The sequence below is a fragment of the Dryas octopetala genome, chromosome 9, assembly GCF_963921425.1.
Source record: "Dryas octopetala chromosome 9, drDryOcto1.1, whole genome shotgun sequence".
NCBI classification, from domain to species: domain Eukaryota; kingdom Viridiplantae; phylum Streptophyta; class Magnoliopsida; order Rosales; family Rosaceae; genus Dryas; species Dryas octopetala.
In genome coordinates, this window is record NC_141374.1 from 8,961,717 (window position 1) to 8,978,261 (window position 16,545).

The following is a 16,545-nucleotide window of genomic DNA, read 5'->3' on the forward strand; positions in this document are numbered from 1 at the left end:
TAAAATTCTCATTCCCTATTTGGTAATGTTGGGAAAGTAAACCAATAATTTCCTTGTTTGGTTTATGCAGGAATATGAAATAAAATTGGTTTAGTTTTTTCAATTATGCCCTTATTTATTAAACAAAAGCAAAAAAATTTTTAAAATTAATTTAATAAAATATCAGGGTTAGTTTAGTTCACAAAATAAGCAATAAATGTTTTCTCAAGATAGGGGGAATCAAAACCCGAGCTCTAGCAATGATTTTATTTTCCCCCCAATAAGAGAAATTATTACCTTTGGGTCAAGAAATCATTTTCCTTTCATGTATTTACCAAACATGAGAATGAAATTAATTTCTCATTTTGAGGCTTTTAAAACTTGAACCAAACGGCAGATAATTGAAAGGAAAAGTCCTTTCACTATTATTTCATGCCTAAAATCCTACCCTCCATGTTTTGTGAGGCAAAGGACGCTTCCTTTTCTTCATTGCTGAACTTTTACTATTCTTCTGTGTCTCACTATTTAGGAATTGAGGAATTTTGAGAGGTTTGTTTAGTAGCCTATAAAAAGGATAAGTGGGTGGATCAAGCTTTGGTAGAGCTTGGCAGCTTGCAGCTTGCAGTTTGGTAGATTTTTTCCAAGATTTTTGGACATGTGTCAACTTTTAAGGTCAAAGATGATATATTCAGCTATGGTTTTAACTTTTAAGTAATATAAAAAGTAGCGAGTTTTGTTTTTTTTGGCCATGAAAAGTAGCGAGTTTCATACTTATATTTTGTACACTTGCACTCCACTATGTTATTTTTCTTCCATTATTTGTTCAATTATCAAAGCATAAAAACAAGAAAAAGAGTGCAAACGTACAAATTGGAGGGTGAAAATCATCATCCATATAAAATATTAACTTAAGTGATTTCAAATAATCAAATTTAGACAAAAAAGAAAAAGAAATCTATACACTATACAGGATTTCATACATTGCGGCAGATCGTAGCCGTTGATTAAAAATTTCAGATTAAGTGGGCTCCACAAGTTTTTTCTTTTTTTCTTTAAAGGCTAGAGATATTATCTGTGAGATTATGATGGGTTTTGGATAAGGTGGATGAGCTTTTTTAATCTTCTTTGTACGATACGATAGCATACACGCAAGAATATGCCTTCCACGTGTACGGCATATCTGAATCTGAATCTTTTATCTCCTTTTCCCGTTTTAGCATTTCTTTGATTTACTTTTCCCACAAGGTTTTACATTCGTGGTAAATAAAGAGTTGAGTTTTCTATTTTATTCTCTAGTTTTAAGTTTTAAGTTTTTTTTTTTGGTGCAGAAGTTTTAACTTTGTAATAACGATGACCATACTCCTTTAAACAAATTTTTTGTTGGTTAACTAAAAACATTTTCATTTCTTAGTATTTTTAAATATTGACCGAGATTGATGAATTTTATGAACATAAAATTCTTAGAATTTGATTACGTTAAGTAAAAATCGATACACTTTTTAACCTTTTGGTCAAAATTTCATCAATTTTTCAACTTTAAGTATTTAAAGGGTTTTAGACTAGTTTTTCATAATTGAACTTTACAAAACCAAAACGGGTAAGAAAATTCAGCACTCCCACTCAAACTATGACAATTTGGATACCAAATCATCACTTTTATCTAACTAATCATTCTGATTTACACGATATAACATAAGCATGCTAAACAAAGGTATTAAAAAGCCGAATAATGCTATACTTACCACATTTCTTATACCACATTCTTATACCATCTCACGTGTCATTACTTTATTGAACAGAGTTTTTCTTTTTATTTTTATTTTTTAGTATCCAATGTATGAATGCCATGTAAGTTGCCACATAAGGTGGTATGAAATTATGGTATAAAAATGTGGTATATCTAGCACTACTGTAAAAAGCCACATAACATAACAAACTTTCTTTTACGTTGTTATTATTATATTATTATTATTATTATTATTATTATTTTTGAGATATTTGCTAAAGCGTTATATTTTAACTCCTTGTGTATACAAATTTGTGGGTCTCTTACCTGAGAGTCACTACAAGAACAAGTGCTGCTAAAAGTTAAACTACCGAATACTTTATTTTTGGGCCACTAAAACTACCGAATACTGAATATGACAAGAATGTCAAGAAAACATACAAGATGGAGCTCATGAACTGACAAAGAGATAACTTCAGAAGCCTTCCATGTTGATGTGTCAAACTAGCCAGAAGAAACTTATCTATAATTTATATAAATATAATATTAATACATATAGAATGTCAAGGTCGGTGGGGCAAATTGCCAACTACCTTACTCAAAAGCCATAAACAACGACAGGAAGAAACAGAAAAGATAAAAGAGAGATCGAGAAAAAACAAGTAAGAGCATGTAATGCTAGACTTTTCAAGAAAATTGTGTTAGCTTGTTTCTTGCTTCCTCTTTGTAAATATTCCGTGTCCTCCGCTTAATGATATATGGTAACTTAGTGAGTTCGGTGATAAATGATGAATATGAGATGAGTTGTAAATGTATTTTCGATCTCTTGTAAGTTTAAAAACACTTATTCTTAATTGATATGCCAATAATTACATGAAGATGATTACCCATGTAAAATTACAATAATCCGATGAAATTAAGTAAAAAAGTAGTAGCGTTTTTTTTTTTTTTGGCTAATGTAGTAGCCTTCTTATAAGAAGTGGGAATAAAACATGAAGATAGAATATCCTAAAGCCACATTTCATTATTCACAATGTGAAGCTCTCATTTGGGTACCATTTTCATATTTGGTATCCCATTTAATATCCGGAATGATAGAAATTCCTTTGAAGTTATTCTAATGGAGAGGTTCTATTTGCCTATTTGGGGTACCAAATTGTAAATAAAACCAGTACTCTAAATAAACCTCTCATTAAGTGGCCAAAAAATAAAAAATAAACCTCTCATTAGAGATGATCCGATACAAATTTAATAATTACTTTTTTTTTTCTTAATTCTAATTAACCGCTTCAATTTTAAAAAATAGTCTTTGTTGAGTTTGCAACTTTGCAACGACTATTATTATTTTTTTTTTCAAAATCAATGAAGGCAGATTCATTGATAATATAGGCAATCGATTAGTCCTTCATTGATTTTCACGTGAAGTGATGACGCAAAAGCACTGTCCACGTTAAAAGAACAGTTTGGCAACTTACTAACTTTGGCTTTGGCTTTGGCCTCATAAAAATTCAAAAATACCCGACCATTTCCCATTTCCACAGTCCCATTCATGATTCACCTAAGGGGCAAATTTTGTTCACTAGTGAGCATGTATTGGAAGCAATGGTCAGATCAAATACAATGAGTCAATCACTTACCAATTTTAGAAATTACAAATTCAATTAAACAGTAATTATATATTATTTGTCACAGTTGCTCAAAATTTATCTTTCATTTTTCAATATCATATTTGATACAACAATTGATACCATACGTTTTTTGATGTGGAGATGGTTAGGGGTGGCAATTCGTGTTAACGAGTCGTGTTGTATCATTTGTGTTCACACTCAACACTAGTTAACATTAACCTGACTTGTTTATAATCCTGTCAAATGGCTCAATCTTATAGACTTATACCAACTTTTTTTTAATCGTGTCTTGTTTGTGTTGATTTATATATCTTATGATATAATCTGATCTATTTATTATTCATGTTTAATATATCATGTCATATTTGTGCTTGTATTAAAAAATAATCAATTTAAATCCATTAACTTCATGTCGAATTTGAATAATATTATCACAGTGTTGTTAAAAATTACCATTTCTAACTTTTATTTTTCCCGGGTACCAAAATTGGAAATACAACCATTGAATTTGATAGTAACCATTGAGATGATAGATGCTAATATGGTATAATAAATAAGGACCCGAAAATCACCCTGCGAAACACCGAATAGTCTCTCCTCTTTATCCACGCCACGATATATGGATAGTGTTCTGCTAATCTACTTGTTCTTTGTCTCTCTCTCTCTCTCTCCCCGCTCTGCTGCTAAACCCAAGGTCCAAGGGTCCGACTCCGAGCCACCAAAAAACAAACAAAGTTTATTACAACCCAAAACAAACCGCCAAACACGCAGAAACTCCAACCCAACACACACGCTCTCGTCTCGGATCATGTAATTCGGATCCTCCGATCCCACCAACCCAACTCGTCCGATCCGATTCCCAGTTTCACATCCTCATGACGCGCCGGTGCTCGCATTGCAGCCACAATGGCCACAACTCTCGGACGTGCCCCAACCGCGGGGTCAAGCTCTTCGGCGTCCGCCTCACCGACGGCTCCATCCGCAAGAGCGCTAGCATGGGCAATCTCACTCACTATGCCGGGTCGGGTTCGGGTCTCCACCCCAACAATCCGGGTTCCCCTGGTGACGCCACTGCCGATCACTCTGCCGCCGCCGACGGGTACGCCTCTGAGGACTTCGTGCCCGGATCGTCTTCCAGCTGCCGTGAACGTAAAAAAGGTGCTGTTTTTTCTTGTCTTTTGTTTTTAGCTGATTTAATTGTTTGCATTTCGTTTTGTTCAAGTTTGGATTTTTGAGTAATTTGGGTTTTATGTGTTTATGTTTGGATACTTATTTGATATGTTTGGGTCATTTCTTGGTTAGTTGCGTGAGGAATTAGAGGTGAAATTCAATGAGATTTGAGAAAAAAAAATGATTCTATTTTTGAGGGGATAATTAATGAGTGTTCTAAATATTATGTTTGTTTTTGTTTGATTATTGGTGCTATTACTGTAACTATAGTCTCGGAGTTTACTGTTTGATAGTTGTTTGAATTTGGGGGTGTTAAGGTTAGTGTTTTTCGGTGATTTGTAAATTAGCATAATCTGAATTTTGATTTTCTGTTGGTGGTACTATGGTAGTTAATAAGTAAAGGAGAAAAAATTGGAATGGATTCGATCCCAAATTAAGTGTAAAGGAAGAGGATGAACAAACGATTTGCAACAAGAACAACCCTAAATCCAAATCTAGGCTTGAATAGTTTAGTTCAAATAAATAAAATAACTATGTTTCAAGAAAAGGAAAAAAGCATGGATCTAGTGCTGATATTGTACTTATACCCTAGACGATGTTTGTTCAACCTTGTTTTTAATGAATTTTTTAATATAAACTCTAGTTATGAAACCCTAAATCCAAAATACTTAACCTTAAACCTGAAACGATATCATTTGGGACGCAAACATAATAGCAGCACAAGCATAAGCAGAGGATCTTACTTTTTTGTTTTTTTGTTTTTTTAAAAAAAGCTTTGAAGTTTGACTTTGACTAACTACAAGGGTGCTAACATTACATTATCTGATTAATTTTAAGAAGTTAAAACAAGTAAGTTCGGTACTTGAATTTATCGTTGAGTTTAAGGGATTGAGTAATGTCGGGCTTCCTTATAATAGATATTCTGGATTTTATTTAAGTGTTCAAACCATCTCACGGGTCGTCCTCATTCAGTATGAAAGGTCAATTGAAATGCAATGTAACTTTCAGATACAGCACAATACCCTTTTCTAGGGATTTCGGATCATATGGTCTGGATCAGTGTTTCATTGAGTATTTGGGTGGTGGTTATATGATTGCCTGTCAAAGGATATCTACTGCTTTTCTTGAAAGATGCAATTATTTACATCAGATAATAAGGGAACTCTTTCTTTTAAACTATTCTTATGTGTCATGTTCATTCATGCTTTCATTGGGTGATAAAATTGATGTTCAATTGTTCTTTGCATTATAGTTAGAGCAACAATGTTCCAATTTAGATTGATTGGAAGTAGAGCAGAGATATTAAATCATCTTTTTAATGAATGATGAAGGGTTCATTAGATTTTGGCTGATGCGTTAGAAAATATGTTTTTGCAAATCAAGGCAAAAACTTTTTTTTATGATACTACTGAAAAGCCTTATAAAAGAAAATAAGTATGCTGGGCCAATTAAGCTTAGGCTTCTACAAAAATGACCTTATGAAGTGCTTTGTATTGTGCATGCCCACTATGTCTTGGGAAAAACTTAGGTTAAGTTCCTTAGTTTTGGTTCCTGTGTTTTCGAATTCGAAGAGCAAAGGGTGAAGGTGTAAAGGAGGCGTAAGCTTTGTAGGGCAAAATAATTTATAATTTAAAGTAATATTAATATATAAAAGAGTTGAAAAAAGGATTAATTATCTTTCAATAATCAATCCCAAAATATAGTCACTTCATTTATTCCACTCGTCCTCATCATCCAAAATAATATCACTATCATCCTTTTTACTCATGGTTTTAAGGTATAACTTAACCGGAACTAGCTGCATATTGTCACACACATAGAAAAGCCAATGAACTCAACCTTGAACTCACCTCTACCAAAGCTATCACATATATAGTCAAGGCCGATGAACTCATGCTTTGCCAGCATTGTTATAGAGACGTTTAAAAAAAAAAGGAATCGAAGAGATGGAAAAAAAAAAAAAAAAAAAAGAATTTCAGAGAGTTGGATGATCGATGATGGTACTTAAAGCAGAATTATAGTTGGTTGCCAACAATGGAGATGATAATGTTGGGTTTTGGGCAAGTACAAAGGTTGGCAAATCTGTGGGTAACCAACCATGCTAAGGTTGGGTTTATGTGATTTTATTTTCTCAAACACAATGCCCAAAACAATGAGTGTGTGTGTGTGTGTGTGTGTGTATGTGTGTGTGTTTTAGCCCTATAGGCACATGCCTATGGGGTAAAGGTGTGCCCAAGCATGCCTTATACCGAAGAGGCATATACCTTGCATAAAAAGTGATTGCCTTTGGAAACAATTGCTAAATACCCAAACACTTCAGGTGTTTGGGTATTGCTTTGCACTAGCACACTTCAAAAACACCTCTAAAAACATTGCTCATTTCATTAGGTTCCTTTTATAAATTTCTCCTATTTGTTCTTAAGATCGACATTCATGGCCTATCTACATATATTGGCTAGAGCATTAAATCAACAAAGTATTAAGTTGTTTTGGTAAATTTAAAGTTTAGATCCAAACTATCACTTCCCATGAAATTCTTTTAATTTTTAAGCCATTTATAAAATTTGGATTAAGTCAATACATTTAGTGATTAGATTTGGAATGACTTATTTATTTGTTTACTATTATAATTATATGGCTCAAGTACATATACATCCCCAACTATAGGGGGTATTTCAAGTTGGTCCACGAACAAAAAAAAAATTTCGATTCATACATGAACTAACGAAAACTTACAATATAGCCCGTCCATCAAGATTTCCGTCCAAAAAAATGTTAAATGCTACGCTGGACATAGCTGATGTGACATTTTTAATGATACAATGGGAGGATGCTGGGTGTATGGGGGAATCTTCGGGGTGTTCTCAAATTTTATTGGTTTTTTTGTTTAATTTAAATTTTGTATTTTTAAAAGTTTTTGAATTTTTTTGTTGTTTTCTGGCCACATAGCATGAACTTGGTGTCCATGTCATTAAAAAATGCCACGTCAGCTATGTCCAGTGTGTCCTTTAACGTTTTATTGGACATAAATCTTGACAGACGTGCTACATTACACAAGATTTATTGATTAGTAGCTTATATTTTTCATCTCATTATTAGAACTATAATTTTTGAAGAGAACCTCAGGAACATGGTATAAGGCATTGTACTATTCTTGCACTCTTGCCTTTGTCTTAGTATTATAAATTTTTTTTTTCTTTTTTCTTTTCTGTAGGCACTCCATGGACTGAAGAGGAACATAGGATGTTTTTACTTGGACTCCAGAAGCTTGGCAAAGGTGATTGGCGTGGAATCGCTCGCAATTATGTTGTAACGAGAACACCTACTCAAGTGGCTAGCCATGCTCAGAAATATTTCATTAGGCAGACTAATGTATCAAGGAGAAAAAGACGTTCCAGCCTGTTTGATATTATACCAGATGATGTAAGTATCTTCTCTGTCCCATAACCAGAATGCACATGTTCCCACATACAGGCACAAATATGAAATTTTTCCTGCATCGAGCTTCTTTTTCTCATGGTTAACAATTTGATGTGCTCTCCAATTTGTATTGACTAGGTATTCTGGTTGGTTAAAAAGTCATGTCCCTTGCATGTGTAAAAATTTAACATACCTGGTCCTTCTTTGTCTCTTTTTCTTTTATTTACAACCTTCACTTCTGTCTGAATCTTGGGTGCAGTATTTGTCTGGTTATAAACTAGGGCCATAGTTTAAATATGCTTTGATGGTATAGCATGATTCCTATTTGAGATCTCTATTTAGATTCTGATTTCTTTTGTTTTTCTGGTTGATGCAATATCATTATATATGCTTTGCTCTGATAATATTTCTACAGTCAGTTGATGCGCCAATGGAAACACTGGACTTCTTACCTGAAAACCATCCACAAGCTGAAACTCAAAGCAGCAACCCATTGCCTGCTCCTCCTGCTTTGGATGAAGAATGTGAATCAATGGATTCTACCAACTCAGATGGAGAACCTGCCCCTCCAATGCCTGATAGCTCACAGTCATGTTACCCAATAATATATCCGGCATATTTCTCACCTTTCCCAATTCCTTTTCCATTGTGGCCTGGATACAGCACTGAGCCCACTAAGGAGGATAAACATGAGGTTCTCAAACCAAGGGCAGTACATTCAAAGAGCCCAATTAATGTTGATGAACTAGTAGGCATGTCGAAACTGAGTTTAGGAGAGCCTAAGGGTCTTGCTGGTTCCTCCTCGCTTTCACTAAAACTGGTTGAAGGGTCCTCTAGGCAGTCAGCTTTCCATGCAAATCCAGGCTCTGGCAGTTCAAACATGAATTCAGGTGGTAGCCCAATCCATGCAGTTTAGTGGGTAGCCTTGCCGTGGAATTTACAGGTTACTGTTAATACAAGACTAGAAATGTGCAGGCTGGTATGGGTTTGAGTTCATATCTCTTTGCAAGATCACCTTAATAATGTCTTTTTGTTTTTAATTTTAGTCTATAATGTGGTTCTTAGTTATTAGGCTGTACCATCTTTTGTCAAAATTATTTAAATCTTTGACATCTTGTCTTTGTCTCGAACTCTTTGTTTTTGTTTTTTGTTTTTTTCTCCTAGTGTTGATCATGTAGACATTCTAAAGTCAAGTAACCCTCTTACCTCTAGAATAGTAATTCACTTGTAATATGAATAAATTTGAATATCTACTTTGTCAGAAGGATTCAAGATGATTCTTTTTTTTTTACTTTTTGAAAATTTTGGAGTATTTTCTAGGTTCTTACACAGTTACTCTGGGCTGTGGAAAATCATATACAGAAAAACAAACTTAACAAATTGTGGCTGCACTTCAGAGGTGTGTGAGGTTACATATACACCATGTCATGGAAAATCATAATTGATTGGTTTAATAATTTATGATTATAAATATGGGCGTGTAAACTCTTTTGTTTCAATTACAATGTTAATCGAAGACTCAAAATAATCTATTGAATTGCATATCATTTTTTTTTTCTCCGAAAATGAATACTCGATTTCTTGGTCTAAATAATTTTAGAAAAGAAAAATCCAGTACTAATATATTTTTAAGTCTAATTTTAAGTTGAGCTTACGCTTGTGTAATTGTTATTCGAATGCTCGACGAAAAATTGATAGGATCACTCAAAATAGCACTAGATTGCTCAATGTTTAAAGATATGTACTGTTTTGCTGGCCAGAAAAAAGAGATGTACTATTTTGTGCAAAGTTCCTCATCTATCAAAATTATGCGGTCACTACATGTGATGCAAACATGTGTATGAATTTCAAACTATTGGATCATTGGATTAATTGAATGAAGCATGAACAACGAACTAAGAAATGAGTATAATGAGTATAGTGGTATTTCTCTAAATATTAAGAAATATGAATACTCTAAAATTAAATAGTTAGCAAATTAATACAAAGTTAATCACTCTTTTAAACCCATCACATGATTAATAATATAATTCAAATCGTTTATTTTATAAGATCCACTTCAAAGATTATTATTATAAAAAATTAACCAAATTAAAAATTATTTAGTCATGATCAAATAAATAAATGAATATTATTTTCAATAAAAATATATAAATAGTTATTATAATCAAATAATTTTTGAAGTGGATCTTAAAAAATAAATAATTTCAATTATAAAATTACATGGTCTTGTGAATTAAAAAAAGTGATTAATTTTGTATTAATTTACTAACCCATTCTTGTTTAAGAAATTTCTCAAAATCCCCTTTATGCGTAAACAGTAAACACTGTCAGACCAGACCCGTTCCTCTTCCTCCTCCTCCTCAGATCCCAGAATCAATCACAAAAATACAGAGAGAGAGAGAGAGAGAGAGAGAGAGAGAGAGAGAGAGAGAGAGCGGCATGAACCTTCTCACAAGAAACAGACCGAAACCATGGCCTACCAAAAAACGACCCTTTAACAGGTCCCCACTCCTCTATCTGACCCTCCTCTTCTCCCTCCTCCTCTTTCTCTCCTACTTCTTCTCTCTCACTCCCACTTCCCTACTGCTCAACACCCGACTCTCCGATTCCCCAAAATGCCCCTCCCCTGCACGACGAGAAAACTTCCTCTGGTACGCTCCCCACAGTGGCTTCAGCAACCAGCTCATGGAGTTCAAGAACGCCATTCTCATGGCCGCCATTCTCAACCGGACCTTGGTTGTCCCTCCCGTTCTCGATCACCATGCCGTTGCCCTTGGTAGCTGCCCCAAGTTTCGGGTTTCCGAGCCCAATCAGATCAGAATTTCGGTCTGGGATCATGTGATTGACCTCATTTCCAGTGGGAGGTATGCGGCCTTTCCTTGGTTTCTTTCAAGTTTGGTTGAATTGGAATGTGGGTTTTATTGGGTTGTTTTAGTTTTTCATGCTAATGGCACCAACTTGTGGTTTTTGCTTCACCCATTGTTTGGTTGGTATAAAAATGCTGGAAATGGATTGGATTTTTTGGTAGGATTCTTTTCTGCTTTGATGTTTGGTAGGATTGACATGTGGGTTTATAACAAGTTGGCTTTGTTTTAGTTTCTATGTTAATAGTACCAACAACTGTCGTTTTTATTTAACCCCTCGTCTGGGTAAGTGAGAAAATTGTTGGAATACTCACCCCTACTGGGCCAGTCTAATCAGCTCAGCTGAGTAGAGATTGTTGAGACTCCAAAAATTCATGTAATTTCTTCTCAAACAAGTTTTCTCAAAAAGCAGAATGACCTTAAATGCCATGTTTAAAATATACAATAACTCCATTCTCGTATATTTTTACATAATACCCAACTATCTTTATCTCTGTTTCAGGTATGTTTCCATGGCGGACATTGTTGATATGTCATCATTGGTTTCTTCTTCTTTAGTTCGAGTCATAGATTTCAGGGTTTTTATATCCTTATGGTGCAATGTGAACGTAGATTTTGCTTGCTACAATAAGTTGGATACACAAGCCTCTTTGTTTGATAGACTAAAGCAATGTGGATCTCTACTAAGTGGGCTCAAAGGTAATGCAAAGTGTTTATATGCTGTTAATGAAGACTGCAGAACTACTGTTTGGACATACCAAAATGGTAATGAGGATGGGGCATTAGATTCTTTCCAACCTGATGAAAAACTCAAGAAGAAGAAAATTTTTTATGTTAGGAAACACCGAGATGTATATAAGACTCTTGGACCCGGTTCTGAAGCTGAATCAGCTACTGTGCTGGCATTTGGAAGCCTTTTCACTGCTCCTTACAAAGGTTCGGAGCTGTACATTAATATCCATGAAGCTCCAAGATATAAAAGGATAGGAACTCTGATAGAGAAGATTGAATTTCTTCCATTTGTTCCTGAAATTATGAGTGCTGGAAAGAAGTTTGCTTTTGATACCATAAAGGCTCCTTTTCTTTGTGCACAGCTTAGATTGTTAGATGGACAGTTCAAGAATCATCGGAAAGCTACTTTTCAAGAGTTTAAGAAAAAAGTGGACGCATTGTCGCAGAGCCCTCTTCCAATTCATATCTTTGTGATGACTGATCTTCCTGAAAGTAATTGGACTGGAAGTTACTTGGGGGATTTGGCTGGAGCTTCGCGTCAGTTTAAACTGTTTTTTCTAAAAGAAAGAGATGAGTTGATAATACAAACTGCTAAAAGAATCATGGATGCAGGTCATGGCTTGAAGTTTGGGTCTGTTCCAAAGAGTCATGATGGAACTGCTCAGATTAAGAAGGATTGTCCTCCAGGAACACCTGATGTTCTTCTATACGTAGAGCAAACTGTTTGCAGTTGTGCTTCTCTTGGATTTGTTGGGACTGCGGGATCAACTATTGCAGATAGTATAGAGCTCATGAGGAAGTTTGGTGCATGTTCTAGCTAATTTCTGATTACATTGTCAAATGCCTTTCGACATGATAAATTCTAATTCACTGAATGTGTATCAGTATATGAAAACAAATTATGGTATGCCTGAAGGGGGTCCTTTTCTAGTTTTCTTCCACTATGCAAGCTTGAACAATCTGAGCCCGCTTCCTGAATCATAAATCATAAATCATTGGCACCACCAGGCTTGGTCTCGAAAATCTAGGCAGGAAGTTGGCAGCTGGAAAGGATGTGGTTTGTTAGAACAGAGTTGAATTCAGAGAAGGAAAGAAAAAGAGTGGTTATCATCACACCCATTGTTGCTTAGTGTGGAGTCGATAACTTTGTTCTTTTGGCATGTGTTTCCACATTTAATGGTGCGTGCGTGGAAATGCCTTAAATACTGACTGGTTAGATGCACATTTGAAGTTCTCTAATATACTTTTTTGGCCAAAAAAAAGTTCTCTAATATACTTCAACATTTTTATATGAATCTTTGTATACATTTTGTTGCAACATTATTGTAAATTAACTTCAAAGTGCCAAGTTCTTCTTCTAACCTTTTTTATTTTTTTCAATTAATACTAATGCTTGATCTTCATCTTAGGCTAAAATATTGCTGCACCTTGAATTTTAGCTGAGTCTACATTGCTCCCAAACTGAAAAATTAACTCCCTTTGCCCATGAATTTCATTTTGTGCTTTCAAATGCCCCTGCCCGCTGGTTGTGTGATGATTTCTTTCAATTGTGTTTGTGTGGCCATTTTTTTATGAGCATTTCATTCACAGCAGACCATAGAAAACCCTTTAGTGGGATGAGGGTTGATTATTTCAATTAGGTGTGAGCATTTGGGGATTTAGTAGTAATACGAATTGAGGATTGTCTTCATTCAATTGGGTTTATTGAACTCATGCACAACCAAAGACTAGAGGTGTACAACGGCAGGCCCGTTTAAAATCGGCTCATTCGTGCTTTGTATCGTATTCAGGCCGGCCTATTTAATAATTGGGTTGGGCCAATTCGGTCCGGTTTAATTATTTTAAAACTTAAGTCCAGCTCGACCCATGGCCCATCTTATAAAGGGTCGTGTCGGGTCGATTAATTTATTTTATTTTTATTTAATAAATTAATTACTTAATTTTAAAAATTAATTAACAATGTCAATATAAATTTTTATAAAATTGCAATTAATAAGAAATAAATTTGTAATTGAATATATAATTGTATTTAGTTTTTTGGAAATATTTTTATTTATGGAACTAAAAGTTAGTCTTTAAATTTTTAAAAAATAATTGAGAAACTAATATAAACGGGCCGGCTTAATGGGATATAAAACTTTGATCTGACCCGGCCCATAAGTACGGACCAAGCTTGGCCCGACTCATTTAATGATGGGTCGGGCCAACTTTAAACGGGTAGTGCCCATGCCAGACTCAGGCTGGCCTGGTCCAATGTACACCTCAAAGACTGCCCATTGTTTGGAAAAAGAAACCAAAAAAAAAAAAACTCAGCACCAACAAGTTTATTGGGAAGTTGTTAAGGAATTTGGTGCATAATAAGGTAATGTGAGGTATATATTGGTGAATAAAAAGGTAATGTAAGTGAGGTATGTATTGTGCCCACGGTCATGGCATTTTAGAAGGAAATGCTTATGTTTACAATCAATTATTCTTTATAATCACCCAATTATATGAAGAAAATCACAATACCTAATTTGTATTAGCCACAAATTGCCAAATATTAGATCTTAATCTATTAAAGGGTCTTCTACCACGACTAAAATGCTCCTTATAAATAGCCACACGGCAGTCACATACTCGTAAAAGATAGAAAACGTCACATAATTGATGACAATTAGTATTTCAAAACACTGAATAAAGCTCAAGATCGAGGCAAATTAAGCACCAAGGTAGACATATCACTTATTGTGATAGGCTTATATGATGGATGTTTTAGAAGAATTATTGATAATCACCCCATCAGATAACCATGATAGCAGCCCATTTGTACTCAGCAGTCCAATAAATAAGAGCCCTAACAAAATAGGAGCTGAAATGCATACTTATATTTTACCCTGAAGTGCTAATTAGTCCAAGTGCCACAGTGGCTGTTATATGCTACAAATCTAATGGAAATTATGCATGCAAGATATGGTGGTTGCACTTCTTTCACGGCTTCACAGAAAAGCCATGGTAGGGCATATTTGGTGTGATCAACACCCAGCAATTCAGACAGATCACGAGCAGTGGACGAGCAAGTTTATAACAAATAATATTTTTTTTTTAACAATTAATTTTATATTAGACAAAAAAAAAACATTTAATTTTATAATTATTAGAGATAATTAGGCTTGGGCCTTTAGAAAAACAATTTTGAGATAGAGAGTGTTTGAAAATTTATAAGAAAATCATTTTAATTCATAATAAAGTCATTTAATTTATAAGATTTTTTTTTTAATTCATAATAAAGTTCTTTTAATTTATAAAAAAATCCTTTTAATTGATAATAAAGTTCTCCTCTGATTTGAAGGGTATTTCCCCCCCGCCCAAAATCCCGGAGTTAAAACCTAACATAAAGCCGTCAAAGAGGAAAAATAAAAGGATTTGATTAAAAACCCTAAATCACTACCGGTTTTAATCTAAGAAAGACTCGTAAAATGGACTGGACTCTAAGTCTCCATAATTATTAGGGTCAGTTTGGTATTGCTGTGTGGAAAAACAGCTGCGAGGTAAAACAGCTGTGAAGTAAAGTCAGCTGTAAAGTAAAGCAAATGAGTGTTTGGTAAAATATGTTTTCAAAAGTGCTGTGAGTGCAAAAAACAGTATCAAAATGTTTGGTAAATGTTAATGTAAAAGTGTTGTGACTGTGTATAATTACTAAAATAGACATGATGCTAAAAGTGTCTTTCACTTATTTATTTGGTAAAAATAAAATGTTTTTTACTTGTTTTTTAAATTTTTGGCTACAAATTTTTATTAGCATTAATTTTTCTAAGAACAACATTATTAAATAAGTATGTATATTATTTTTTTAGGTATATTGTAATTTTAATCGTGCAAATAAAATATCATAAGTAATTATCACAATATAAAATATAACTAACAATGGACATATTTTTTAATTTAAAATAAACAAATTAAAAATATAGAAATCAATGAGGATATTATGCGTAAAATAAAATATTCATTGTTGCTGTGATTCACTGCAGCTTTCAAAAGTACCTAGAAACATGTTTTCTGTTTTTGTTGTGGGGAGTTGAGAATTGTGGGAAAAAGCAGTTTTTAATTTTTTTACCAAACACTAAAACTGCTGTAGGTGATTGAGAATTGTCATCCACAACAGCTTTTGGGTCTTCCACTGCAATACCAAACGGGGCCTATTTAATGATGAGTGGAGTGACAATTTTACCCCTAAAACTAGAGGACATTTGGATTAAATTGACGGAATAGCCTTATTTAACGCTTAAGTGAAGATTTAGTCCTAATGGATACATTTTTGAAGTCGGAGCCGTGATCTAGCTCCAACACATAAGTTGGAGTCATTTTCCTCGAATTTTCCCTTTTTTATTTGATGTTTACTTTGCTCATATTTTGACATTTCATGCTTTTATTTTTTTAATATAGGTCCTAAATTTTAAAGTTAAACCTCAAAATGATACCATATCGGACTTTATGTCCGAAAACACAAAATAGAGAATTTTATATCATTCATTGATTGTAATTGAATGTTCTATTAGTTGATATTTTTAATTAGAGCTTATATTTAAAACTATGTCATTTTAAATTTCTATTTTAAGATAAAAAGTCTAAACTCTAAAACCACATTGTTTGAACGCAATACAAGCTGGACTGCTGGACCACATTTGGAACAAATTGAGTTTGGTCATGCCAACAATGACAACAAAGTAGGTCACGTACCAAGATTTGAGTTTGATTAACAAGTCAGCAAATCATGAGTAGACTCCAAACTGGAGGTGTCATTGTGTGAGCAGTACAAAACCAAACGCAGCAGTCAAAGTTAATTTAAAAGAAAAGATTAATTGATGTTTCATTTCAAGTTCAAGAGCTTCAACTTCGTTGTAATCCTCTTAGTTTATGATGTTTGATTCATTCAAAGTCTCAAAAAAAACTACTTAGGCCCCGTTTGGTATCATTTTGAGAAATTATTTTCAAAAAATAGGATTAATATTTAAAATTTGAATTTTAAAAATCAATTTTTATA

At 33.9% G+C, this 16,545-nt stretch overlaps 2 protein-coding genes across 2 annotated transcripts; both read left to right on the plus strand.

The window, feature by feature from the left end:
- The first annotated feature begins 3,949 nt into the window (after positions 1–3,949).
- On the plus strand, positions 3,950–9,214 carry LOC147273741 (myb-like transcription factor family protein). Its single transcript, XM_086257344.1, has 3 exons — positions 3,950–4,491; positions 7,718–7,926; positions 8,339–9,214. Exons 1-3 carry the CDS (start codon positions 4,209–4,211, stop codon positions 8,837–8,839), a joined length of 993 nt encoding a protein of 330 aa, XP_086113470.1. The 5' UTR covers positions 3,950–4,208; the 3' UTR covers positions 8,840–9,214.
- Positions 9,215–10,209: 995 nt separating this feature from the next.
- On the plus strand, positions 10,210–12,765 carry LOC147273742 (O-fucosyltransferase family protein). Its single transcript, XM_086227577.1, has 2 exons — positions 10,210–10,790; positions 11,293–12,765. The coding sequence occupies exons 1-2, from the start codon at positions 10,366–10,368 to the stop codon at positions 12,341–12,343; spliced, it is 1,476 nt and encodes a 491-aa protein (XP_086083703.1). The 5' UTR covers positions 10,210–10,365; the 3' UTR covers positions 12,344–12,765.
- Positions 12,766–16,545: the final 3,780 nt, after the last annotated feature.

What these genes read in the sequence shown, in the direction of transcription:
- LOC147273741 (XM_086257344.1), top strand. Translation starts at nt 4,209, where the DNA reads ATGACGCGCCGGTGCTCGCATTGCAGCCACAATGGCCACAACTCTCGG. An exon ending in CTGCCGTGAACGTAAAAAAG is followed by an intron (nt 4,492 to 7,717) that starts GTGCTGTTTTTT and finishes TCTTTTCTGTAG; the next exon opens with GCACTCCATGGACTGAAGAG. An exon ending in TTGATATTATACCAGATGAT is followed by an intron (nt 7,927 to 8,338) that starts GTAAGTATCTTC and finishes ATATTTCTACAG; the next exon opens with TCAGTTGATGCGCCAATGGA.
- LOC147273742 (XM_086227577.1), top strand. Translation starts at nt 10,366, where the DNA reads ATGAACCTTCTCACAAGAAACAGACCGAAACCATGGCCTACCAAAAAA. An exon ending in GACCTCATTTCCAGTGGGAG is followed by an intron (nt 10,791 to 11,292) that starts GTATGCGGCCTT and finishes TCTCTGTTTCAG; the next exon opens with GTATGTTTCCATGGCGGACA.